This window comes from Carassius auratus, chromosome 14, assembly GCF_003368295.1.
Source record: "Carassius auratus strain Wakin chromosome 14, ASM336829v1, whole genome shotgun sequence".
NCBI lineage: Eukaryota > Metazoa > Chordata > Actinopteri > Cypriniformes > Cyprinidae > Carassius > Carassius auratus.
The window spans coordinates 33158039-33185538 of NC_039256.1; the positions used below are offsets into that span (position 1 = coordinate 33158039).

General features: G+C 39.4%; 2 protein-coding genes across 4 annotated transcripts in view; one reads left to right on the forward strand and one right to left on the reverse strand.

The window, feature by feature from the left end:
- The window catches only part of LOC113114388 (cytokine-dependent hematopoietic cell linker-like), a 22255-nt gene extending 1452 nt beyond the window's left edge, over nucleotides 1-20803 (forward strand). Inside the window, exons 5-22 of one of the 3 annotated variants that reach the window (XM_026281317.1) lie at nucleotides 440-489; nucleotides 620-2086; nucleotides 6112-6155; nucleotides 6253-6307; nucleotides 6849-6895; nucleotides 6974-7016; nucleotides 7938-8000; nucleotides 8126-8160; nucleotides 8423-8442; nucleotides 8535-8708; nucleotides 10787-10811; nucleotides 16092-16113; nucleotides 16188-16239; nucleotides 16325-16353; nucleotides 16429-16520; nucleotides 19247-19324; nucleotides 19480-19635; nucleotides 19733-20803. In XM_026281317.1, the coding sequence (XP_026137102.1) occupies nucleotides 6150-6155; nucleotides 6253-6307; nucleotides 6849-6895; nucleotides 6974-7016; nucleotides 7938-8000; nucleotides 8126-8160; nucleotides 8423-8442; nucleotides 8535-8708; nucleotides 10787-10811; nucleotides 16092-16113; nucleotides 16188-16239; nucleotides 16325-16353; nucleotides 16429-16520; nucleotides 19247-19324; nucleotides 19480-19635; nucleotides 19733-19888 (1053 nt within the window). In that variant the 5' untranslated portion in view covers nucleotides 440-489; nucleotides 620-2086; nucleotides 6112-6149 and the 3' untranslated portion in view covers nucleotides 19889-20803. Of the gene's footprint in view, nucleotides 1-439; nucleotides 2087-5421; nucleotides 5928-6111; nucleotides 6156-6252; nucleotides 6308-6848; nucleotides 6896-6973; nucleotides 7017-7937; nucleotides 8001-8125; nucleotides 8161-8422; nucleotides 8443-8534; nucleotides 8709-10786; nucleotides 10812-16091; nucleotides 16114-16187; nucleotides 16240-16324; nucleotides 16354-16428; nucleotides 16521-19246; nucleotides 19325-19479; nucleotides 19636-19732 lie in introns of those variants that run through there. The other 2 variants (XM_026281316.1, XM_026281318.1) reach the window with 2 other exon arrangements.
- A 388-nt stretch (nucleotides 20804-21191) lies between these two features.
- LOC113114365 (zinc finger protein 518B-like) lies at nucleotides 21192-26167 on the reverse strand. Its single transcript, XM_026281280.1, has 2 exons — nucleotides 25660-26167; nucleotides 21192-24007 (listed from the first exon to the last, which is right to left on the reverse strand). Exon 2 carries the CDS (start codon nucleotides 23884-23886, stop codon nucleotides 21223-21225), a length of 2664 nt encoding a protein of 887 aa, XP_026137065.1. The 5' UTR covers nucleotides 23887-24007; nucleotides 25660-26167; the 3' UTR covers nucleotides 21192-21222.
- Between the last annotated feature and the right edge of the window lie 1333 nt (nucleotides 26168-27500).

Consider the following 27500-nt stretch of genomic DNA (forward strand, 5'->3'; position numbering starts at 1 on the left):
CAAGAGTGCACTCTCAGAAATCTACATTACAAAAGAAGCTTTGACCTTAGTTAAAAAATAAGTCTTCCTCGTTGCCTTTTTCTCTATCACATTTTAGAAATCATCAGAAGTTATATATCACTTGAAAACATAAAATCTCAAAACTCATCCTTCAAAACCCATTTTAAAATCAGAAATTGCATTACCATGTAAATGGCACATCAAAATCATGTTACAAAATGTTTTCAGTCATGAGGTTTGTATCATGCACATTCATCTCTATCTTCAGAAACGTGAGTGGCAGTTAACAGGTTAAAATAACAGTTTTCTGTGTGAACCTGAATTAATGTTGTCCACAAGAGTACTGTGAATAATCCTTCTTTTGATAGGAATGGAGAGGAACCACATTTCAACTCACCTCCTGTTTTAAATAATATTATTCATCCTTTCAATTTTACAGATATATGGAGAGAAAATAGTGTCCTGGTAAAACAATTTAGCTGGGCGAAGGTGAGTGGGGAGAATTTCAGCTGCTCATGAAGATAGATTGTCCAAATTGTTATGACTGTAAAAATCTCAGCGTATGCTAATGATATCGCTGTATATTACACAAATGGAAATGATGTTCACATTTGAACAGATATGTTGAAGAGTTATGGGAAAGCTTCATCTTCCAGAGTAGATTGGGACAGAAGTGGTTCTCTGTGTGTGGTTCAGATTCTAGAAGATTACACTGGGGAAGTTCTGGGCTAAAGTATCTGGAGGTATTTTTAGGAAAAGAAGAATATAATTGGGATTTGGAAATGTTAAGGTCGCCGTCAATGTGGAGTGCTTTAAGGAATGCTGGAATTACAAAGACTGGACTTTTTCTAATAACAAATGAATGGATGTCATCTGATGCTGCAGATGTGTGTGAGGTCACTTCACTTGAGACGGTGGAATGATCTTCTTCAATGTTTAGCTATGAATTTTAAAAATGAAGATTTGGATGGATGTCCTTTCCTAGAGTTAAATCTTGTGCTTTTGATGCTTTTCAAGAGAGAGAGGGTTTTCTGCTCAACGTCAGAACTCCTGAACCTGAACTTTTTAGAGAAACTGGGAAAAACGCACTGTAAAGTTCCCCATATTAACTCTTTAAAGGGGCTAAAAGAATCGAAATATCAGGAGGTTTTCGGATCAGATGGAGGACCTCGTATAAGACTGAGAGAAGCACTGGGGATCTTCAGTGGAGACCTGTTTAATAACAGACACGAGCACAGCGTGATCCACAGGTACAGCAGACGAATATTTGTTTATTACTGCGGTAGACTTGAAGCTTTGCTATCTCAGCTAGAACAACAGTCTAGCATTTCAGGAGGATTTTCACCCGTACTTTTTATTTATGGTCCTAAGTATAACAAAAATAAAAAGCTCTTGATTCTTAACGTTTTGTTTGGGCTTACATCACGTTAATGTAAGTTAAATGGTATGGGTTCAACTGATGAAGTTATGATTTTAAGGGTTTAATAAAATCAAGGCTAACAGTGGAATCAGCAGGTTAAAGACTTCGAGACGTACTTGGGTGAATAAGTGTTTGTGTGAAACTATCATGGATGCTTCTTTAGGAATACAGGTTTAATCTTATTGAGATGTTTTTGGTTTGGTTTTAATCTCTGTGTTGTTTATTTCATTATGTAAGGGTGGGTTTTGTGTGTAGATCTTATGTAATTTAAAAGTCAAAAAAGTCTTTCTCACACTTCCTCTGTCTAACACACGCACACACACACACACACACACACACACACAGTGTACTTATAAAACCAATGACGAGAATCAGTTTCAGCCAATCTGTGTGTTAAAGAGAGAGAGAGAGAGTGTGTGTGTGTGTGTGTGTGTGTTTCAAGAAATAGATCAGAAGGAAGTGATCACTTCCTGTATGGCTTCTCATATCGAGAGTGTGTGTGTGATGGAGGCTGATGTTAATCTCACACAGGAAGTTGAGAACTTTCTGAGGGGCGTCACCACAAAATAACTGTCAATCACTCTCTGTCTCTCTCTCTCACACACACACACACACACACACACCGCTGGAGCTCAGTGAACCCGTCCTGCTCTTCTGGAGATGAAGGTAAGATGATTTCAGTTCTTCAGAGCGGCTCTGACTGCAGCAGACTCTCAGCATCACATTCTGCTCAAACATGAGAGAGATATTATATTATATTATATTATATTATATTATATTATATTATATTATATTATATTATATTATATTATATTATATTATATTGATAGTTTAGTGATCCGCTGTGCAGCATTAGACTCAGATCCTGACTCTCTTCGGCTGAATCAGATCTGAACACTTCGTTTAGGAAGGAATATAAATCTTAACATGTATATAAACAAATACAATGTTTAATGAACCTTCACAATAACTTTATGATTCTCCGTCACTCTGCATAATATGCATGAATATAAAAGTAAAAATATTAAATATGTTTTGCAAAGATGAAACGCATTACAACACAATATTTCATGTACATCATACTCATTAATAACTCAATGATTGTATAACAGAAACCGTTCTGAGAGCATTGACGAGACGCTACTGTAAACCGTGTTAATCATGAATGATTTCAGTTCCACAGAACAGGATCTGGTTCCAGTTTAGTTTGGTCACATCACAAATCTCTCATCAGTTGATTTAGAGCCGTTAGTGAGCGGAAACCCTCCTCTGTCCTGTAATAAACCAAGCTTTCTCAAGCGTTTCCACCAAAGAACCTGTCACTGAGCAGCTCCAAGAACATTCTCTTAATAATAAAGATCTTTCTTTCCATTAACGCTTCATGAAGCACCTTTAACATCCACAGAGCCTCTCCACCGATCAAACGCTTCTCCACAAACTCTTCCACAGCAGGAGAAACATCATTTAATCAGAGGTTCTTCAGGGAAATAAAGATCTCTGTGAAATCTCCTGCAGGAAGCTCTTTCTGAAGAGTGACCCGTCATGATGTGCCTCGCTCAGTAATGAACAAATACTCTAACAGTAATGTTAACAGAACGTCTGTGCAATGATCAGGGCCGTGTTTCCTTCAGCTGATCGAGACCTGGGATGGCTTCGGGTCTACGACACTTCTGAGAAACACAGCGTTTAATAACAATAAAACCATCTTTAAAAACCTTCTCAAAGCGTTACATAAACATTCTGTATAACGCTCAAAGATCTTCCTTTTAAAACATTTTAGTTGGGCAATTGTCTAAGATGGTGTGAGAGAAGATTCAAAACAGTAACATAACGTAACGTTTGCTAAATAATTAAATGAAAAAATCCCCTTAATGTCTTTAATGTTCACAGAAAAAAAAGTTTGGGATGTTCAGAGAACATTCAGAAATAAAGGTTTCATAACTTAGAACATATTTGTGTTAGCTGTTTGTCATATTTCAGTCTATAATAATAATGATTGTTTCCAGTGTAAACGCTCCATCTATAGTAACAGGAGTGAAATCATTTTAGTGTTTTATTTGTAATAAGTCAAACATCATACGATCAGTGGTGTTTTCTGAAGGGTGAAGTCAGCTAAAATGGGCCCAATAAGGTTCTAGCGTCATATTTCTTCAAATGGTTATAGTCAGTCACAATAACTGATCTTGTATTGTTGCTTCAGCGCTTGTCGACATGTAAAAATAATTTAGACTGGTCTGAGTTTCCTAAAGCTGGCAGGAGAGAGTGTAAGATGAAGCTTGTCAGAGAAACTGAAGGAAAGTGAGCCTGACAGTACTGTACATTCATCACTAATAAAGCTACTAAAGCAATTATACATGTGCTTACCAACACAGCAAAGGAATATGAACCATGTTTTGACATGCTCTTTCAAATAAAAAAAGATTAATTTAAAAAAGAATCGTCGGCTTTTGTGAAAAACTGCATTTTAGGTAGAAATGGCTGGTTAAGCTAAAATGGGCTAAACACACACACAGACACAAATACACACACACACTCACACATACATAGCCACACACATACACACACACTCACACACTCACACAGACACAAATACACACACACACACTCACACATACATAGCCACACACATACACACACACTCACACAATCACACACACACACAAATACACACACACACTCACACATACATAGCCACACACATACACACACACACACACACTCACTCACTCACACACACACACACAGACACGAATACACACTCACACATACATAGCCACACACATACACACACACACACACACACACTCACTCACTCACACTCACACACACACACACACACACACACACACACACACTCACTCACACTCACACACACACACACACACACACACACACACACACACTGAACAAGCTAATTTAGCTAAGTACATTTTTTCAGGATTCTTTGATGAATAGAAAGATCCAAAGACCAGCATTTATATGAAATAAAAAGCTTTTTGTAACATTATACACTATAACATTCAAACGCTTGGAGTCGATATTTAATAGTAAAAATATTTCTACATTTCACTGTTTTGCTTTGGCACAATAAAGACAATAGTCTCTGACGCTCATCATTTGAAAACAGTTACACTTCCTGACTTCTAAACAATATATAAATATTTAAGAGACACTTGCTAATTTATATAAAAAATAAATAAATAACATTAGATCTCATGCGTAGCTTATTTTATGGTAATAGTCATTTACCAAAACGTGGCCCAATTTAGCTGACTTCACCCTAGCGGTGACGCGCGGAACGCGCATGCGCTACTTCCGGTTTACTTAGCGTTGACGCGTCCAGTAGCCTAGATAACGGCCCAAACGCTGTTAAAACTTTCCCTTTATGTTTTATAAAGGAATACATGACATTCATTATTTGTTTTTTTGATTTATTTAATTAATAATGTGTGGACGCTGATTTATTAAGCACACGGTATTCTCTGAATTTTTATAAAGGAGCTCAGGTGATGCTGAGTGTGCAGCTCATTTGGCCCAATCAGAGAGAGACGAGTGAATGTACATCCGGTCACGTGACTCAGCCGATGATCACACTAACACCTGTGATGCCAAAATAATGAGCTTTTGGATGTGAATAGATCTGATATATAAACCATATTTCAGTCCATGCTGAAACAGGAAAAAACTAACTTTTGAACTTGAGCACTGATTTTAATAACATCTGTCTGTGACATATAAAGTGATTAATGTACTAATTAAAGAGTGTTGTAGCTGTTCTCAGATGTGGATCTGACAAACAGGAAGCAGCAGGAAGTGAAAGGAAACCACAAAGAGCTCAAACTAAAATTAGCAGCGTGGACATGTGCACGTCTGAGCATCTTTCAGCACCAGAGACGCTCAATATCTGCTCTGATCATGACACGACTCCACAGAGCTGAAGAAATCAACACGTTCAGTTCAGTCTCTGTCCAACAGGAGAAGTGGGTCAGAGTCCGGCTCATTACTCAAGTTACTACTCCTTTCAACAGTTAAATTATTACCTTACTTATTACTTTTCTGGCTCAAGGAATGAGTATTTGTCAGTTTCCAGAAAAAAAACTAACACTCAAGTACAACTGAGGTACTCAAGAAGCAAAGGAATCAAGTAAATGTGCTTCATTTCTGTCCAAATCTGGATCTGCACCACAAACTTCTTCTGAAATATCACTAACTATATATTTCTGCCTCATCATTTCACCAAAAACCGCACTGGATCTCAGTCAGAAGATGTTACAACACTAGGTCATCGATAGTAAAAGTGTTGTATTATTCTCTTCGTGTAGCTATAACTCCTGTCACCCACGTGTGATTATATTTCATGATGCATGTTATCAAAAGAAATCCAGTAAGTTCATAAGAAACTGTTTTGTTTTCTAGTAATAGTTGAGAAGTGGATCCGAGGGATGTGTGTGTGAAGCAGTGTGTCTGATTGAGAGCTCGTCTGTGTCCCGCTGGAGATCACAGAAATGTGAGAATTAGTGACTGGATTTCAGTCAGTCAGGGGTTAATGCATCAAAACTAACCAGCTGTTTGATGGATAACTAATATTATTACTGAATCTGATTAGTGATTAGTTACACTACTAGTTAGAGCAGGAAGCAGTATTGTTACTGAAACAGGATCAGGGTTATAACGTGTGTTGTGTGTCACAGGAGTCTGTGTGTGTGATGATGACGAGACGTCTCTGCTAATGATGGTGAGTGATTACATCATCAGCTCTCTCTGTGTGTGTGTGTGTGTGTGTGTGTGTGTGTGTGTGTGTGTGTCACTCATCCCATGTGTTGATTCCTCAGGATGACAGGAACAGACGTGAGCGGATCAGACCTGCACACACACACCTGGATGAAGGTGTGTATAAATCACTGACTGCTCACGGGACACAAGAGTGTGTTTGTGTGTGAAATACATGCAGAGACAAACCAGAACAGTAAAGACTTGACTCACACATTTTAAATGATTAGCTCACTAGATCGAACAGTTCACTGCTCGTAATAATGAAAGGATTGTCAAGCCAGATCTATTTCTACAGCACTTTATACAACACTGTTTATTGCAAAGCAGCTTCACAGAAACAAACCGGGAAATAAAGAGTTAATGTGATTCAGCTCTACAGAAGACAGCAGGGTCGTTATTTAGATCAGTTCTATAACTGTGGCAGTGTGGTAAAGTGTATCAGTTAGGATCATGACGTCACAAAGCAGTGCTCAGTTTGAGCTGACGTCATCATCATGTTCATCAGGTCTCTCTGAAGTCTCCATCTAGTGGCACAGATCAGTCAGTGCACCTCCAACATGAGAGTTTCATTAGTGAAGAGCAGCCTTCAGCACATCTGAATATTCACTAATACTGGAAGATTATCTACCCGTGTGTGTGTGTGTGTGTGTTACAGACAGCTGTCCTGCTGAACGAGCTCCTAAAGGTTACATCGGAGCAGGAGTAAGTGTGTTGTTGGTCTCTGTGATTGTATTGGTGTTGTGTGAGATGTGTGTGTCAGGTGTGTGTTTGTGTCTGCAGGATGTTGTACACACTCTTCCTCCTCCACTGCGTGTAAAGCCAGGTGAGAACACACACTGATCCACCACACACACCTGCTGTCAGAGTATTTCAGTCAAAATCTATTCAAGATATGGATTTAATTACTTCAGAATTCATTTGCCATTTGTATTTTGAGAAATGGTATTTTGTGTTTTTATATGAATGTGAAATTAGTTTTATTATTAAATAAGACGAGGGTGCCATCAAATGGTTAATTGGGATAAATCACATCCAAAATAAAAGTTTTTGTTTACTAAATATATGTGTGTACTGTGTCTATTTATTATGTATATATAAATACACACACATGCATGTATATAAGAAAAATGTTTATATTTGTATATTAAAAATATTTATATATAATATAAATTATATAAAAATTAACATGTAAATATGTTTCAAATATATACAGTATGAGTGTGTGTGTTTATATATATATATATATATATATATATATATATATATATATATATATATATATATATATGTAAACAAAAACCTTTATTTTGTATGTGATTAACCATTTGAACACATTTTTAGATCCACTGAAGCCAAATATTATTATGGTTCTAAGATCCCTGAAAACCTTAATGAATCCACTGCACGTTTGTGAAGCACAACGTAAAAACATTTGGCACGAATTCTAGCATTCTAGTCTTTATCAGTGTAATTAGTGTAGCAGTGAACACACACACTCTTACACACACTCTCTCTCACACACACACACACACATGCACGCTCGACACATGTGCTGTTCGACACATAAGCTCACATTCCTTTAAACCAGAGTGGCTGGTTATTATTGAATCCCTTAACAAAACCCTTGTGTTCTGTCTCTGGTTCTTCAACTGAAACTGTGATTTTTGTTGCTTGGTTAGTTTTCAAAGTACAAAATACACTTGATACATTTGATGAAGTTGTTTGTCATTTGTAACAACATCAGGATGTAAAGGTCCGGCCATCAACAGAGACCTCAAACCTGGGAGACTGCCCAAGAGCTCCTCAGGTACTGTCTGTCTGTGCATCCGCTGCAGAAAACTATACTTGAATTAAATATATGCAATACTTTATAACCGCATTAAGATGCTTGTGTTGAATTTAATCTATGTGTGTGTGTGTGTGTGTCTGCAGATGGACGATTGGAGTTGATGGGATCTGCTGAGAGGGTAAAGAAAACCCCTGACTTATTTTCATTAATAAATACACTACCATTCAGAAGTTTTGGCTGAGTAAGACCGATCACTCAGTCAGACTTTTTCAAGAACATTTAAAAATCATGCTGATGCCAAACTTTATATGCAGTAATGTTCATGCAGTATAATACAGCTAATAATTCCTGAGTTTTCAGTCTCATATGAATCAGTTTGTGCACCGAGAGGGTTTGTCTTGTTGTGCTGATGATCATATGTGTGGATCTCTTCCTGACAGGCTTTCACAGTCCCACACAGGTATTCAAGCACAGCAGACAGACGTCACACTGAAACACACACCTCTGACAAACACAGGTGTTCAGTGTAGTGATTGTGTGCTGTGGTTTCAGGCCGGTGAGATCATTACCCAGAGATCACCTGCGTTTACCGCCTCCACCAGTACAGACCATCACTGACAGTCCAAACCAGTTTAACCAGTTTGATGAGTCTCCTCCGTCCAGACCTGCACCAGAACCAGCGTCACCGCTGACCAGATCACACACCAGCAGACCAGCATGGACACAGTGAGTCTCACACACACACACACACACACACACCAGCAGACCAGCATGGACACAGTGAGTCTCACACACACACACACACACACACACCAGCAGACCAGCATGGACACAGTGAGTCTCACACACACACACACACACACCAGCAGACCAGCATGGACACAGTGAGTCTCACACACACACACACACACACACACACACACACACCAGCAGAACAGCATGGACACAGTGAGTCTCACACACACACACACACACACACACACACACCAGCAGAACAGCATGGACACAGTGAGTCTCACACACACACACACACACACACACACACCAGCAGAACAGCATGGACACAGTGAGTCTCACACACACACACACACACCAGCAGAACAGCATGGACACAGTGAGTCTCACACACACACACACACCAGCAGACCAGCATGGACACAGTGAGTCTCACACACACACACACACACACACACACCAGCAGACCAGCATGGACACAGTGAGTCTCACACACACACACACACACACACACACACCAGCAGAACAGCATGGACACAGTGAGTCTCACACACACACACACACACACACACACACACACCAGCAGAACAGCATGGACACAGTGAGTCTCACACACACACACACACACACCCCAGGACTGACCAAAGTGGTGCACAAACTCACATAGTCAAAACAGGAAATAACACAAAAACATCATCGTTTTGTTTTCTTTGCACAAAAAATGTATTCTCCTAGTTTTGTGAAATTATCTTAATGATGTCCTCACTGTCTTTCTCAAGAGATTTTTCAGGCAGGAAATTAATTTTAGTTAAATCTTAGAAGGAAAGCGGAGCTGAAAAAAGCTAGAAGCAACAACAGAGGAAACATGTTCATCTTAGAGTTTTTAACTCTTTCCCCACCAGCGTTTTTGAAAAGTTGCCAGGCATTGCCAGAATTTCTTTATTATTTTCACAAAAATGTAATGGCCCACAGAATATGTTGTTGTATGAATATCTAAACCGGCAATGCACCCAAAAAAAAAACACAAAGCTAAGAAAACCATATTTTTCTTAAGAACTACATCTGGATCATATTCAGTACAATGATCAAAGCATAGCTGCAGTAAATCTATTTCATCAACCAATGCTTCACAGTCCTTTCCCAATCCATTTCACTAGCTAACATTAGCCAGTTTTCATTTGTATGCTGTTTATTGTTGATGATCATATTTTTTTTCACACACATCTGCTTACATATGAGATCGGTAGTTTCTGCTTCTTCCTCAATTGTGTTTTTGATCTAGAGATTCTGGACTTATTCAGGAGGTGCATGATAGCACAACCGAGTGTATAACAGTGAAAACACAGAAGACTGGAAAATTCCATGTTTCTCAGGGAAAGGGTTAAACTCAAAAGTGTTAGACTGTTTAAGATTATAACCTCAGTCTTTGGGTTAAAGTTTATTGCCAACCAGAGCTTTACCTCATCAAGGTATGAAAATAAAGATTGTATTGCAGAAGGGTCATCTTTTAACAGAATTTAACGTAAAGGAAGTGAGAGGAGAGAGAAAAAGCAAAGGTGCTAGAATAGAGCCCTGAGGCATTCCAGATTCAAGAGGAGGAAACGGTGCCGATCTAGACTGAAATATGAAATATCTCTTGATTAGGGTTTAAAACAATTCAGGACTGAACCTTTTAACCTCACACACAGGATTCTAATCTTGATAAGAGCAACAGGTGTTTTTATTGCATTATTTAGAAGCTCAAAATATGTCAAAGTGACGAGTTGAGTTTATTAAAAATCACATTAACGTTCAGAGGAAACAGAGGAATAAGCCTCAGACTGACTGTCAACGTGGCCAGATGAAGAAGATAGATTTGGAAGTGACAGTGTGAATAAAATTGTCTTGAAGTCAGAGATCACTATTTCAGAAATTTAAGCTCTGAAATAGTAAGCGCATTGACATTAAAATGACCAGCCAATATAAAATGGTCATAATTTGCAGTGATGTACCCCATTAGCTCAAATCTGAATAACTCTTTAAAACTCTCACACACACATTAACTCGCTGATTTGTGTTTTTATTCTCAGACCCAGTCCGAGTGAGCGAGGGAATGTAAGTAACTCAAATTCATTTCAAGGATTCAAAGTGTTTATTGTCATATACCCAGTGAGGAAAACAAGTTTCCCTGAGCAATGAAATTCTTACTTTGCAGTCCACAATGAATGCCAAGACAGTGCAAAAACTATACATATATACATATGTACAATGTAAGAAACATAATAAAATTATGCTGCAGTAGTAGGAATATAGACTATGTATATGACATCTATATATGCAAATGTACACTATTAACTTATGTGCAAAAAAAAATAGTGCAGTAACGTGCAAATTGAGTGCAACTACATTAATAACAACTAAAAAAATAACAGATCTGCAAATTGAGATGAGGCTGAGTGAGTAATATTAACAAATATTCAATGAGATTAAACAATTTGAACTGATTGTTCTCTTCGATAAGTCCACTAGCTAGCTACCCGATTAAGAGTCCTGAAAATTACACTCCTATACCTCCGTCTTGAGTCTGCGTTGTGGTCTTTAATGATGGATGCAGCTCTTCTGTGGACTCTGTGATGGTAAATGGGCTGCGGAGAGGGCAGTGGAGTCCTGATGATCTTCTCAGCAGTCTTCACCACTCTCTGCAGACGTTTGCAGTCCCTCACTTGAGTGCTGCCGAACCACGCAGTTATGCAGCTGGTCAAGACGCTCTCAACTACACTGCTGTAGAAGTTGTGGAGGATCTTAGGTGACATGCCAAATTTCCTCACCCTCTTCAGAAAGTACAGCCGCTGTTGTACCTTTTTAACCAGCAGGGTGGTGTTGAGTGTCTAGGTATTTAAAGCTGCTCACCCTCTCAGATAAACAGTGGCTGGTGAGTTCTCCTCTTGTCCAAGTTGAGGGTGAGGTTTTTGTACTGACACCATGTCACAAGACTGGCCACCTCCCTCCTGTGGGACGCTCCCTGCCAGCGATCCATTTACTTCAGTATGATGATGTCCGTATGTGAGGCTACACAGTCATGTAAAGGGAAAGTGACATGACATACAGCCAAGTATGGTGACCCTGAATTTGTGCTCGTAATTTAACACACAAACTGTGAGCACACACCCAGAGCAGAGCAGTGTTCATCATTTATGCTGCGGCACCTGTGGAGCAGTCGGGCGTTCAGTGCCTTGTTCAAGGACACCTCAGTCGTGGTATTACCAGCCAAGACTCAAACCCACATCCTTAGGGTTAGGAGTCAAACTCTCTAATTACTAGGCCACGACTTCCCCAAGTCTGCCAGACAGGAAGTCTAGGAGCCAGTCACGGTCATAATCATAGAGTCCAGTGTTGACAGGACTGGGCTAATATGGTCACACTTCCTGTTTGTTTTTTTTAAGCTTATGCAGATAGAGGCATTAACAGTTCATGTACCAAGAGCCTATCGTGACCTGCAGCTGCTCAGGACTAAATATATAGAATAAGTGACATTAAGCATCAGGAGATCAGGAGGTTCTAGTTAGAACTCTTGCTGCTGCATTTTGGACTAGCTGTAGTTTGTTTACTAAGCGTGCAGAACAACCACCCAATAAAGCATTACAGTAATCTAACCTTAAGTACATAAATGCATGTATTAAAATTTTTGCATTTGACATTGAGAGCATAGGCCGTAATTTTAGTTATATTTTTGAGATGGAAAAATGCAGTTTTACAAATGCTAGAAACGTGGCTTTCTAAGGAAATATTGCGATCAAGTAGCACACCTAGGTTCCTAACTGATGACGAAGAATTGACAGAGCAACCATCAAGACTTAGACAGTGTTCTAGGTTATTACAAGCAGAGTTTTTAGGTCCTATAATTAACACCTCTGTTTTTTCTGAATTTAGAAGTAAGAAATTACTCGTCATCCAGTTTTTTTTATATCAACTATGCATTCCATTAGTTTTTCAAATTGGTGTGTTTCACCGGGCTGCGAGGAAATATAGAGCTGCGTATCATCAGCATAACAGTGAAAGCTAACACCATGTTTCCTGATGATATCTCCCAAGGGTAACATATAAAGCGTGAAGAGTAGCGGCCCTAGTACTGAGCCTTGAGGTACTCCATACTGCACTTGTGATCGATATGATACATCTTCATTCACTTCTACGAACTGATGGCAGTCATATAAGTACGATTTAAACCATGCTAATGCATTTCCATTAATGCCAACAAAGTCTATGCAAAAGAATGCTGTGGTCAATTGTGTCAAACGCAGCACTAAGATCCAATAAAACTAATAGAGAGATACACCCACGATCAGATGATAAGAGCAGATCATTTGTAACTCTAAGGAGAGCAGTCTCAGTACTATGATACGGTCTAAATCCTGACTGGAAATCCTCACATATACCATTTTTCTCTAAGAAGGAATATAATTGTGAGGATACCACCTTTTCTAGTATCTTGGACAGAAAAAGGAGATTCGAGATTGGTCTATAATTAACTAGTTCTTTGGGGTCAAGCTGTGGTTTTTTGATGAGAGGCTTAATAACAGCCAGTTTGAAGGTTTTGGGGACATATCCTAATGACAATGAGGAATTAATAATAGTCAGAAGAGGATCTATGACTTCTGGAAGCACCTCTTTTAGGAGCTTAGATGGTATAGGGTCTAACATACAGTGTATTGGTCTTTCTGAAACCGAATTAGGTTGGATTAGGAACTATTTAAAGAATAGGTGTCAAAGAGTGCAAATTAAGGGGTCTCTTTCTGATAAGCTCACCATTGAATCTGGTGTGCCACAGGGGTCCATTTTGGGTCCCCTGTTGTTTACATTATATATTAACAATCTTGGTGATAATCTATCAGACGCAAGTATTCATTTATATGCCGACGATACCATTATTTACTGTTTTGCATCTTCTATTGACAATTGCATTTTAAAGTTGCAGAAAGCATTTGAATTAGTTCAGAGTAACCTGTTTTCTTTAAAATTAGTCCTGAATGATAAGAAAACTAAATACATGGTCTTTTCTAGGAAACACAAGTCTGATTCTTCTCCCACACCTCTTTACACTCTGCAAGGTAAAAGTATAGAACTGGTCTCCTCTTACAAATATCTAGGGTTTGTGTTGGAAGAGGACTTATCATTTAAGTTACATGTTAAACAACTGTTGTCTAAGTTAAGGTTGCAGCTGGGGTTTTATTTTCGGAATAGTGCATGTTTTTCACAGTCAGCCAGGAGAAAGCTGGTGGAATCTACCTTCTTACCTATCTTAGATTATGGAGATGTTTTTTACAGAAATACCACTAAAGCTCTCTTACAATCCTTAGATTATGTTTATCACTCTGCTCTAAGATTTATAACTTGCACAAAATATCACACTCATCATTGTGCACTGTATGAAATGGTAGGTTGGCCTTCACTTCATATAAGAAGGTACAAGCACTGGCTCATACTTGTGTATAAGGCATTAGTTGGCCAGCTTACAATAACATGTTGTAGGTTTAGATGATTTAACAAGTTTATACAATTCTTCCTCTCCTATAGTAGAGAATGAGTGGAACTGTTCCTCAGGGGGTCTATAGTGCACTGTCTGATGTGATACTGTAGCTGACGGCTGAATGGTTGCAATTTTATCTCTAATAGTATCGATTTTAGAAGTAAAGTAGTTCATAAAGTCATTACTGCTGTGGTGTTGTGAAATGTCAACACTTGTTGAGGCTTTATTTTTCATTAATTTAGCCACTGTATTGAATAAATACCTGGGGTTATGTTTGTTTTCTTCTAAAAGAGACTAAAAGTAATCATATCTAGCCTTTTTTAATGCTGTTCTGTAGTCCAGGTACAATATGTTTTTGGGTGAGTTTGTGAGGGATGAACGTATTGAAGGCGGAGCCATAATCAATAAAGAGCATCCAGATATAAGTTTCCTTATCTTCCAGGTGAGAAAGGGAAGTATGGAGGGTGGGACCTGATATGTGTACTGCAGCGGGTCGAATATGTCCGGCATAATGCTCTGAATGTGAGTCAGCACCACTCTCTCAAAACACTTCATAATGATCGAAGTGAGTGCTACTGGCCCTATAGTCTTCAGGCAGGATTCATCTTGGGAAGGAAAAGTGGTAATGGCTTTTCTCAGTCTGTCTTGTTGCCTGTTGTAAATGCAAAAGATCAAGCACACAGCATGTGGCGTACCTGGTTCTGGATGGGGAACTTCCTGACTTGTATTGTGAATACTACGTTATCAACACAAGTGCTAATGTACCCAGTCGCATACTTAGCATAATCCTGTATGCTGACAGAAGAGTGGCTGCAGCTTTAAACACATCCCAGTCTGTCAGAGTAAAACAGGTCCGTGAGATTCCCTCAGTTTGTAGAGTCCAAAGCCTAACCTGTTTGGTGACAGGGTTTGGTTGTTTGAGTCTTTGTCTGTAGGCCGGGTACATGAACAGAGGTGTTGTCTGAGTGTCCATAATGGGGGCACGGTGCAGCACTGTATGTATCACGTATGTTGCTGTAAACCTTGTTCAGTGTGTTTTATCGCATGTGGGAATGTCCAGATGTTGGTGATATTTGGGAAAAACAGTCCGTAATTTGCACTGATTAAAGTCGCCAGCTGCAATAAAAATGTCATCAGGGTGAGCCGTGTCTAGTGCGCTTAGCACATCATGGAGCTTGGCTAGCGCTGCTGTGGAGTTAGCTCACGGGGGGGGTGTAAACTATAGGGGCTATAAACACCGCAGTATATTCCCTCGGTAGATAATAGGGATGGCATTTCAGCTATAAAAACTCCATGTCTGGCGAGAAGACAAGCTCCATTTTTTACAAACACAAAGTCAAACAGACAAGCTTGATCCATACTCAGTTTAATTTACTTTTTACAAAAAACCTGTTCTGATGCCATGCTATTCATCATAGATCGCTGACTAGCAATAAAAACAGTACATGTGGAGGAGAGCCCATTGGACTGAATGATTCAGTTATCAGTTTCCCTTACCAAAGGGGATCATGGGAAAAACTGAAACACAAACAAGGTTGCACATTAGATGCGTATTCATTTATCATTGAACAAAGACTTTCAGAATTGATTGGATAATTGAACCGATTCTAATAAGACCTTCTATTCCCGTTTACCATACATGTAGACTTCTGATTCATCTTTATCCACCCTAGTGTTCCTCAGAATCACCCAATAACCCATGTCAAACAGTGATTTATATGTATATCTATATAACCATTATTCTGACCAACACATGTTGTATTTAAAGAAAAGGATGTTTCAAATATAAAGAAATTGTGTATTCAAGAAATCCAAACATGAATCCGATAATTCATGTAAATAATAATTATTCTCCATTTCACCCTCAGGTTAATACTTCATCATCTTCAAGTAAGTTATGTTGCAAAATATAATATAATATAATATAAGCTGTAATAATGAAGTATAATATTGCTGTTCTGCAGGTCACACGTCTCACAGGTTTTCTCTGGATCTGGAGTCTCAGGATTTGGACAGGTACTGAGCGCAGTCACACACTCTGTGCTTTAACATCATTAATCGGAGGACTGATGTGTGTGATTGTGTTTGTGTGCTCCTGCAGCTGCTGTGAGAGAGAGACGAGCTCGCTGGGTAAGAGTCTCACTGAATCACAGCTGAAGCGGCTCACAGTCACCGAGTCTGAAGAACTCTCTGGATGCGTTTCAGATTCACACGTGAGGAAACAGCAGCATCACGAATGGCCTCGTGCTAAAGGAGAAGCCCTCGGCAGCTTCACCAACCACAGCAAACCTGCACAGGTACAACACCGCGTTAATACTGCTTTATCACTCACGCTTCAGTTATTAGTGCAGTTAGCCTCGATCCTAATCAGTACACAGAGACGTTGAGAGGAAACCGAAGCAGCTACTGTAGCAGATTTATTAAAAAGAGGAGGAGATTCAGTTCTGTCTGCCGATTGGATGTTGAGATGTGGGCATGGCACTCATAAATGGAGGCGGGTCTAAATGTGAGCTTGCAGACGGTTTGTGGGCGTAGTTTAGGTGGATCAAATGATTGGAGAAAAGGATACAGTATTTAGATTTTTACAATAGAACATGCTTCCTGTCAAAAGTTTGAAATGTTTAAGATTTTTGTTTTTGAAAAATCTTTAAAAACTGCATTAACTTGATCAAAAATACAGTAAAAACAGTGCAACATGAAAGTGGTGTGGGGAAGTCGTGGTCTAATGGTTAGAGAGTTTGACTCCTATCCCTAGGGTTGTGGGTTCGAGTCTCGGAACCCCCCACTGCTCTGTGTGTGTGTGTGTGTGTGTGTGTGTGTGTGTGTGTGTGTGTAAAGGTGGTTTCCCTGCAGTGGTTCAGGCTGGAGGATTGCTTCTTATACCAGTGACAGAAGTGCAGTTAGAATAGTTAAATATGTGTGAGAGTGTTGCTATTACCTGACTATTGTATTGCTATAGGTTTTATTTCAGTGTTATCAAGACACATAATTAATAATCGGAGTGTTTAATTAACAGTACTACATTATGGTTTCACTTGAATTGGTTAAAATAGATGAAGGATGGTAAAACTTAAAACAGTTAAATGTAACCAGCACGTATGTAAAATATTACCTGAGAGAGTGAGAGACAATGATTGTGTGTGTGTGTGTGTGTGTGTGTGTGTGAGAGAGAGAGAGAGAGAGAGAGAGAGAGAGAGAGAGAGCGATAGTGTGTGTGAGAGAGAGTGAGAGACAATGATTGTGTGTGTGAGAGAGAGAGAGAGAGAGAGAGAGAGAGAGAAAAAGAGTGTGTGTGTGTGTGAGAGAGAGAGAGAGAGAGAGAGAGAGAGAGAGAAAAAGAGTGTGTGTGTGTGTGAGAGAGAGAGAGCCTCAAGCAGAGGTCTCCAGCTGAAGAGAGAAAAACAGTTACAATCTTCTTCTGTCTCTTGCTGGACCATGTGACTATAAACTGACCGTGAGACATTCAAACTGACCAATCACCGCTGAGCTAAAGGTGTGACAGTAGCAGACCCCCGATGAACACACATGTAGATCTCTATCCTCCGTGTCTTGAGGAATGACAAATGGCCTTTTGTTCCTCCAGACAGGTCTGGGACAGAAGAGAAGTCTTTGATCTTTTCAACACAACTCTTACACTGGGACGGCGTTAAACACAAACACTTCTGGGGATACACTCTTTTATATAATGAAGAAAAATAAATCTGTGGTAAAAATCAGGTCACATATAAGTAATTTTAAGTCTTTCAGGCTTCTATGCTAAAATGTGCAATGTGTTAAATATAGTGTGATCCCTCAGTAGAAAAAACAACAGAGATGAGGTAGGGCTATTTGTTGGAAAAAATACTTTAACATAGAAAAAGAAATATATATACCGTATATAGCTTTTAAAACATTTATTTAAAAAACTAAAAATTGCTACCATCTGTGGCAGTCAGGGTCGTGCAGGGCTCAAGACTCTTTTCCAAATTACAAGCAATACCAGAAAACAGACACATGAAATAAACGGTGCTTTTCAGCTAGATTTAAAGGAAGTTTTCAGGTATGCTAATGAAGTTAATAAACTAAAAATATGTCAAATATGTCATCAGTGTCACAGACCTATATCTGTAGAAATACACAACAATACACTGTATGAGTCTCAATTATACATTTCTCTTTCATGACCCAAATCATTAGGATAGTAAGTAAATATATTTTGTACATTTCTTACCGTAAATATATAAAACTTAATGTTTGATTAGTAAAATGCTAAGAGCTTAATTTGAACAACTTTAAAGATGATTTTCTCAATATTTAGATTTTTGTGCTCCCTCAGATTCCAGATTTTCTAATAGTTGTATCTCAGACAAATATTGTCTTCTCCGAACAAACCACACATCAATAGAGAGATCATTTATTCAGCTTCAGATGATGTAGAAATAAAAAAAATCTTCGGTCTTTACTGCATAAATAGATTAATCCTTTTTTAAATGACTAAAGTAATTCAGTCATGAGTAGAACACTGATCTTCTTGCAACATTTCCATAAGTACATCAGACCAAGACAATCCTCCAAACGGAGAAAGGGACTCACTTGGGATTTGCATTGATCGAGTCCTAGACGCCAGAGTTCACACCTTTTGGGGACGGATGGTAATTTGCATGAAACACACTGGGAAATGGCACATCTACAGTGAGCAAACTCTCTAAACTCTTAGGATCTGTATTACCTTGTAGTTTACTTATTGTAAAATTGAGACCATTGTACCAGTCGCCTCGAGATGATTTCTGAAGATCATGTGACACTGAAGACTGGAGGAATGATGCTGAAAATACAGCGGAGCATCACAGAAATACATTACACTTTAACACAGATTCACACAGAAAACAGATGTTTTACACTGATTTCACTCGATTTATGTTTTTGATCAAACAAATGCAGCCTTGATGAACAGAAGAGACTAGGACTGAACAGATTGCTCAAAATAAGATCAATAACATGCATTTAGAAAATCCACAGTTAACATCTGACGTCTGTCGTGCAGGGATTGGAGGATCAGAACTGGTATGTTGGTGCGGTCAGTCGTGTGGACGCTGAACACGCTCTTCACCTGGTCAACAGGGTAAAACACACCTCCGGTTCACTCCATCATGACATTTGTTTCAGTTCAGTTGAGCAGATTATCACCAAATCAGCAAACAAACATATGGACTGTGCATGAATGATTTAGAAACAGATCATGATGTTTGTATAACACCAGCTGACTTGTGTTCACAGGAAGGAGCCTTTCTAGTGCGCGACTGCTCGAAGAACACTACCTATGAGCCCTTGGTCCTCGCTGTGTTTTACAGCAAAAGAGTGTTTAACATTCAGATCCGCTTCAGTGATGAAACCAGCAAATACTCTCTGGGAACGGGCCTGAGAACCAATGACGTGAGTCTCACACACACACACACACACACACACACACACACAGCGCAGTGTTTGACCGAGCATCAGCATCATCAGCTCGCGTCTCTTTGTCTTTCAGAGGTTCGACTCCGTCACCGACATCATCAGGTTCCACTCCATTTTTCCCATCGTTCTCATTGATGGGCGGAAACCTTCGGAGGCAGCCAATCAGGGGAGGCAGTGTGTGCTGATGTACCCAATCACAAAGCAGGATCTGACCGAGCTGTTGAAATAAGAGCAAATACAAACTGCAACATCTCCGGGACGTTTAACTGACATCTTAACTTTATAAGTCATTTCTAGTGACGTCTGACTCACTCAAAAAGAGACAAAGAGCTCATCTGATAGAACGAAGAAAAATCTGTCAATTAATAATGTGGTGGTGTATAGCAATCAAATATATAAAGAATTCAATGTTTTAACACACATGCAGACTGAAAGTGAGTGTTTGATTGAGTGCAGACACAAGAACCATTTCTCCAGAAACTTTTATTCCATTAATACGTTTTATTGAATCACACTTAATATTTTTGGGCCTTCATGAATAATTTAAAAATAGATGTTATGCTTCTGAAGCCTCAGAACTATGTACAGATTATAGTTTGACATAAAACACACGCTTAGTTTCTTGAACAGTTTGTTCATAAATGAGCAGATGCCCTGAAAATCAAACGCTCAGCTGTAACTTCACATAATGGTAACAGTAATAAAACAAAACAGTCAGTTTACTGGTTTGATCATTTGAGGTAGATCTACAATGATAAACACATCAAACCGTATCAACTGTTTAATGACCGTATATTTTACAAAAGTAAAGTTGTTTGATGTACAGACTTTAACAGTGAGTGTACGTGTGTGCTGTAGTTTACAGTGAAATACTGAGTCTGTATAATCAAACCTTTTTGTTTGTTTGCAAAAAACACTTTTACTGTGCGTCATTAGTTTGAATCCCACAAATGAGAAAGCCTCACCCAATAATGACCATGTGCACAAAAATCAGAAAAGATTCACCTGCCACTGATGCTTACGTGCTTGTAATATGATAAACACGAATGATTTCAGTGAGTGCACTTCATGTGAATCTCCAAACGTTAAGTCTGTTTGAAATGAGCCTGTACATTCATGACAAATAACACGCAACATGCTAAAACAGACATTAGTGTTGTTTGAACCTCTTGGTTTCAAAGCTCTGACCTTCTTATGAATAACTTCTACATATTGGCAGTTCAGTTTGACATTTTTTTTTGTTTTACATCTCTCTTTATATATTATACATATATATGAGCATGTTTGTCATTGCTGTGGTCAAGTGCTCCAGGGCAGGACCGGGTAAGTAATGTTGAAAAAAGTTATTTTTATTCCCAACTATAATATGACCAGAACTGCTAATACTTGTTCAGTGTAATCACAACATATTTGACAATGTTTATTGGCATTGAATTATAATTGTCCACCAACCAGCTTTATTACAGTTAAACTCTAAAATTATCCCACAAGTGTTTTCTAAAATTGTAAAAAAAAAAAAAAAAAGCAATACGTGAAATATCTACAAGGGTATGTAGCTGGTTTTTACGAGAGTGGTTTCTCAGAGACTCCCTTCAGAACGAACTCGATTACCTGATACTTCTGTCCATGGACTTTCTTGAGCTTCATCTTGAAGGAAGGCTGTGTCCTTGTTTGCTGTTCCTGCTGATGATCCAGTGAGCGAACCCACTTATAGTTCTTCAGGGTTTGGACCCCAACATTGACGCTCTGAACTGAAGGATTGGGGTGGTTCAGAACCACAACCGGCTGGTTCGGACCGGGAAGCTTGATGCGCTGATTCGCTTTCAGAGGAGTTAACCTCAGCGCTTGATGACGATCAGTTAAGAGTCGAGGAAGACCCGTCCCAACCAATGATGACCTGCGTTTCTTGGCTTTTCTTTTTTCTTTCTTGTGCTTTTTCCGTGGTGGAGAGTGTTGGTGCTTCTCTTCACTTTCACAAAGGTTTCTCTTTAGTATCAGCTTGATGGCCACCTCAGGACTTCCAGACACGTTCTGCTCGCTTAGCGTACAGCTGAGAACCGGTCGTGCCGTCAAACTCTCCTCTCGTGTTGGGGCTTCTGGAAGTTTCTTCTTGGGTTCCAACAGAGAACTGGGAATCCTGAACAAAGCTACTTTTGGATACATGTTGGAAACACAAGAATGGTGTTTTTGGCCAGACTCGTGATCAAAATTCCCCTTGTCTTGATGTGAAATGACATCTTTGTTGGATGGAACGACGCTCTGGTTTGGCAAAACTGATGGTTGCGTCAAATTTAAAGATTGTTTTAAGTGGCCTGTGTTTAGGGTTTTCTCTTTTCTTTTCACTTGACCATGAGTCTTCGATATTGCAGAGCCTTTACTAGTCTTATTCTCTCGCTTTGTTTCTTTGAGACCTGAAGAAGCACCTTTTGGTTTCTCCTCAGAATCTTCCTTTTTAATCAGAATACTACAGACCAGCGGTTTCTCTGCATTCTTCTCATCGTCCTTCGGCTCTTTCATTGAAACTGTCCAGCGTTGCATTTCTGGCAAGGACTTTGAGATGCTTTGAGTTGACTTAGGCGTAGGACAAAGAGAGAAAACTGATGAGATCACAGGAAGGCTTTCAGAACTCCGTGCCGGACCTTCGAGCGTAATGATCTCTGGATCCTTGGTCTTGGGGTTACGCTTGCTCTTGGCTGGAGTCTCTGAAGAACACTGTGCTTTGTGTGCTGACTGAACAGTTTTTGTGATAGTCTGAACTTTGGTGCATGATGAAGGCTGCTGCTGTTTGATTTCATGAGATGATGAAGACGTGGATGGGCTGACTGGACACCCTTTGGTAACTTGGCATTTGAAGGACAGTTTTCCTCCAGTTGTGGCTGATGAAGGATCATTCACGTTGCTCTTCTGGTCTTGCGGACTCCCATTGGGTGGGATCAACCGTAGCTCCAACTCTCGAGTCCCATTGACATTTTTCACCTCGACCAGTTCCACCAAACACCCAGCAGGAATATTGATCTCCTCTGGGCAGGACACGGTCAGAGGCTTGTTGTGTTGAATTGGCTGGTTCAAAGGCGCTAACAGTTCCACTTGGACACTGGATAATGTGCTCGATGTCTCTGCTGAGGATCCTACAGGTGCTCTGGAGGTCGCTCTTGACTGATTGCTCTTTTCTGGACTGGAGTGCAGTGGATGTTTGATTGGACTGCTGGGAAGTACAACTGGTTTCTGCATCCCTACGTTAGTCCCTGTTGTGAACTGACTAGACCTCTGATCCATCTGGATATTCCTCTTGGATAAGGGTGTACTAAGCAGCGCTCTGAGTGGGGTGTTCACTTCAACAGGTGCTCTGACCTGGACTCTTGGAATGGTTTTTGCTGCCATAGCCTTTTCAGAAACATCAACCCTTGGGCTTTGCTGTAGTTGTCCTGTAGAGCTAACATGGATTCTTGGGAACATGGCTTTCGGAATAAGCTTTTCCGAAATGGAAACCTTGTTTTTCCCATTGACACCGAGTTGAGAGTTGGATAGGTTGCCGTTTGCCTCCCGTGATCTCAGAACGACTAGCGGCGCGTTGCCTAATGAGTGACTCGTGCTTGGAGCGCAGCTGGGAATGGCACTGGTGGACTGAGTCTTAGAAACTGGAACAATGGTTGCTGTGTTGGTCATACACGGCGTAGTGAAACTGTAGGTCATCCGGGCACGATTACTCCTGGTTTGGTTTACGGTTTTACCAATATCAGTTGATTGGCTGGGTTGACTTCCACTGGGGAGTTCGACATGGAAATTGGGAATTGCACACTGGTCATTCCTTTCAGGCCAATCTGAAATCTCGAGAGTGTCAGGAACCGATGGACCTTCTGTATCTGGGGTGGATACAGTGAAGTTAGTTATGAAGCCTTCTTCCGCATTTCTCTTGTGTATACGAACAATATGCTTCACCATGTAATCTCTCCGCACGGCTCCGTACGAGCAGAAGCTACACCTGTATGGGTACGAGCCGGTGTGCGAGACCACGTGTTTCTGAGACTCTGTTTTAGAGTAGGAAACATAGCTGCAGAGCGCGCAGGAGAAAGTTATCTCTTGATGATGGGACACGTGTCTCTCGAACAGGTCAGTGTCCTTGGTGGAAAAGCGACATTTTGCACAGCACAGGCGATCAATGTCTTTTCTAGGTATAGCATTGGCCTTGCTGTTCATAAATGACATGAAACTTTGTTGTGAACGCATGGTCAGGACATCAACTTAGCAATCCTACGCTCCAAAAATCAAAGAATACGTAATCCACATTAGCTGTTTTTCCACTGGTGAGAATCCCTTCCTTTGGGCTCGGCACACTGTTAGTTTATATCTGCACAATGGGTGAGAGAGAAAAAAAAGAGTGTTTCAGGAAATTAGAAAGGATGGTAGTAATAAACAACTGATTCCCAAGAAACACTCTCTGCCTTGGTTATGTTTTGCAACCTTCGATTATAATGCAACCACTAACAACCTTTTTACCACCAAACTGCAAATGACTAATGACCACTCCGTGTACCAGGTTTTGCATTGGTTGTTATTTGGTCAAATATGGTCTGAAATGTACATTGGCCAGTTTTGGGGACATACATGTCAAACTCTCTAGTGCCACCATCATCATGAAGTGTATCTTTTTTAAAACCCAATTTTCTGTTTATATCCGATTGCATAAAAACTCTTTGACCTCCAATCTTGTGCAGAAGAGCTGCATTCAACATACCTGAAACTTGTTTTTTTTTTAATTGAATTTATTTGACTTACTTTTTTTTCTGCTCTTCACTAGATTTGAGTTGAACAATCTTAAAACCATTCTGAACAATTCTGATCAAATTAATCTTTGAAATTCAAAACTGTTCACCAATGACTAGCCCATGTGCTTAACCATTATTACTTAAAGCTATATATATATATATATATATACACACACATAAATCCAGTGTGAAACCAACACTTGGCCAAATATTTGCCTATAAAATCAAATGAAAGTAAGACATATTTTATGTAATGCAGGAATACAGTCAATGTTCTTGATTTGGCTTTCTGGTTAAAATCACAGACACACCAATACTTGCCATAGTTTGTCATTTTTTAGCAAAAATATTGGTATTAATGACAGAAATAAAACAAAAGCTACTTGTACTGCAACGTACAAACTACAAATCACTTTAAAGTAGTAGTACAGTAAATGCAATCAAACACTTTGAGCTTTTAGTTATTTTTATTCATGTTCTCAACATTGCAAACACCGATTTGATAAATCTGTCTCTGCAGCACAAGCAGTCATCAGTATCACAGGTATATTTGTAGAAATAGACAACAACACAGTGTATTGGTCAAAATTATATATATATTTTTTTATGTTCCATGAAGATATTTTGTAAATTTCCTACTGTAAATATCAAAACCTAATTTTTAGTTAGTAATATGCATTGCTAAGAACTTCATTTGAACAACTTTAAAGATTTTCTCAATATTTAGATTTTTTCAAACTCAGATTCAAGATTTTTAAATAGTTGTATCTCAGACAAATATTGTCCTCCGAACAAACCAGACATCGATGGAGAGATGATTTATTCAGATATCAGATGATGTATAATTCCCAATTTCACTAAATGTACCCTTTTCACTGGTTTTGTGCTCCTGGGTCACATATTATAAATGCATGCAATTTCTGAGAAAAGAAGGAAACTATGGAGCAATGGCTTTACAGAACAAACAGTAGAGTTTATTAGGTCATAACTGCTCTGTGCACTGCATAAATCCATCGACCTGAGCATCGCATGGCTCTGCAGATCTACTGCTCTCTCATCAGATTCTCGTTCTGCCTGGATGCACAGCATACAGTTATTCCTTATTCCCCAAGGCTATCTAAATAAGAAGAGCATTCACGCATTTCTAAAGTGTTGCGTGAGCCGAGCCCGAGCCATGCACGCGCCGCTAAGACGCGCATTCCGAGCGAAAACTGACATGCGTTAAAACACTAACCTTGCCATTAAATCGTCCTCCTCTCAAAAGACCGTCTGATGCGTTTAATTCGTCCATTCTTCACTGTTTTCTTGCCAAGTTCGCTTGCATTGTTTTGTGTATCTGCCTCTGTGACCGCGCAGGAGAGCGCGCGCGCAGAACACGTGATGCGACGCGTGGTTCTGATTGGCTGCTGGCTGCAGTAGAACTCTACAGCTCACGCGGGCACCCGCATTTCATAACGCGCAGCATCTCGAAAACACGTGTTTGTTTGCTCGCTCTGAAGCTGATCGACGATAGAATATGGAGCTTATAGCTTTTGTCCTAGTAGAATACCATCTGTTTTAGTCGTTTGATTCATCTGTTGCTGTTAGTCAGTAAACTGACCCGCACTGTACACCCTTCCCCTTATATAACTTCAGCCAAGATGGCGCTCGTGAAAAACTGACAGCAGCAAGACTGTTGTGTTGTGTTAGTGTGAAGACTACTTTCCGCTTATATTACAGTTTACAGACAAACTCCACATATGCTGATGATATCATATCATGGTTATTGGTAATACATGTATTTATATTCATTTGGTGATATATTGGCCACACCCATTTGTAGAAAAATATAGTTGATTAGAACATCCACAGCTGATCAAGTATTCGAGTTCAAATATGATCAAATGTTGAATATTTAAATAAAGACACAACTTTAAAATACAAACAATCAAAGATTGAAACTGATATAGTATGAGTCACAGCTATGTTTCTGTGATAGCAGCATTTGAGAGCTTGGCTGTAAGTCGAGACAGATATCTGTTGTTATTTTGTGTGATATAAACACGTCTGTACCATAGACTGCTCTATACCTGCTCAAGATACAGTGATACACTCAAACTAATGATGTCTTCTGTAGCGCACTAGTTCTACAGTATTACTGTACAGCTGTACTGTACTGTATATGCATTTGTCAGCTCTGAGCAGCACTGAAGCACTCCAGTCCATCTGATCTAGAAATGTATTCTATCTGATAATTCAGTTCTCTGCTGTTTCAAGTTAAAGGATGTCATAGCGCTAAATCTCCATTATTTCATTTATATGACCTATAAAGATGACTTATGATATCAGCTGGTTATTTTGAGTCTGCTCAAATGATCTCATCACATCTTAAAACACAAACATTTCCTTTTTACTGCTATAATTCAGCACATACTTTACAGTCAGCATGGGCTATTTTACAAGATGAACATCTGAACTTACATTATCCCACTCATGGACGTGAAATATAGATTTTTATTAAGTTATTCATAGAAACTGCATATTTTTATATAATATGTATATAAATTGTACTGTACCAGTAAAAAATATTTTAGGACTTTTGGATAAACATCTGATTCAAAGCGAAGCATCATGGGTCTAAATGGTCAAAAGCTTTATAGAAAGCTTAATCAGAGAATGTCTAATATGGCGAGAAGTTTCACTCTCACTACACTTCCGGCTTCTGAACTGGTTGCAGTTCCACTCTGATTCCATATGAGGGCGCTCACAGGACGCGTGCAGAATTAATGGAGGTCAATTGCGGTATACCCCTCAAAATCCACTTTTCTCAGGATATAATTTTTTTGTCTATTAATTTGAATGTTGTATTCGAAAGGAGATGAAAAAAGAGTCAGTTTTAGAGTCACTTATTTGCTTTAAAAAAACTTTTAAAATGTCAATGACACCATACACATCATACGACCAGAGATACTGCTTTACGGCAATCCTTCAATCACTTTGTGCTTTCAGAGAATGTCTATGGTGCTTTCCAGAGCCGTTGAAAAATTAATTATTTAACGGCTCTGGTGCTTTCGTGCCCTGCACTTACTGTTCTCT

Bases quoted from the DNA above. Each gene is read 5' to 3' on its own strand.
- LOC113114365 (XM_026281280.1), bottom strand. From the start codon at position 23,886: ATGCGTTCACAACAAAGTTTCATGTCATTTATGAACAGCAAGGCCAAT.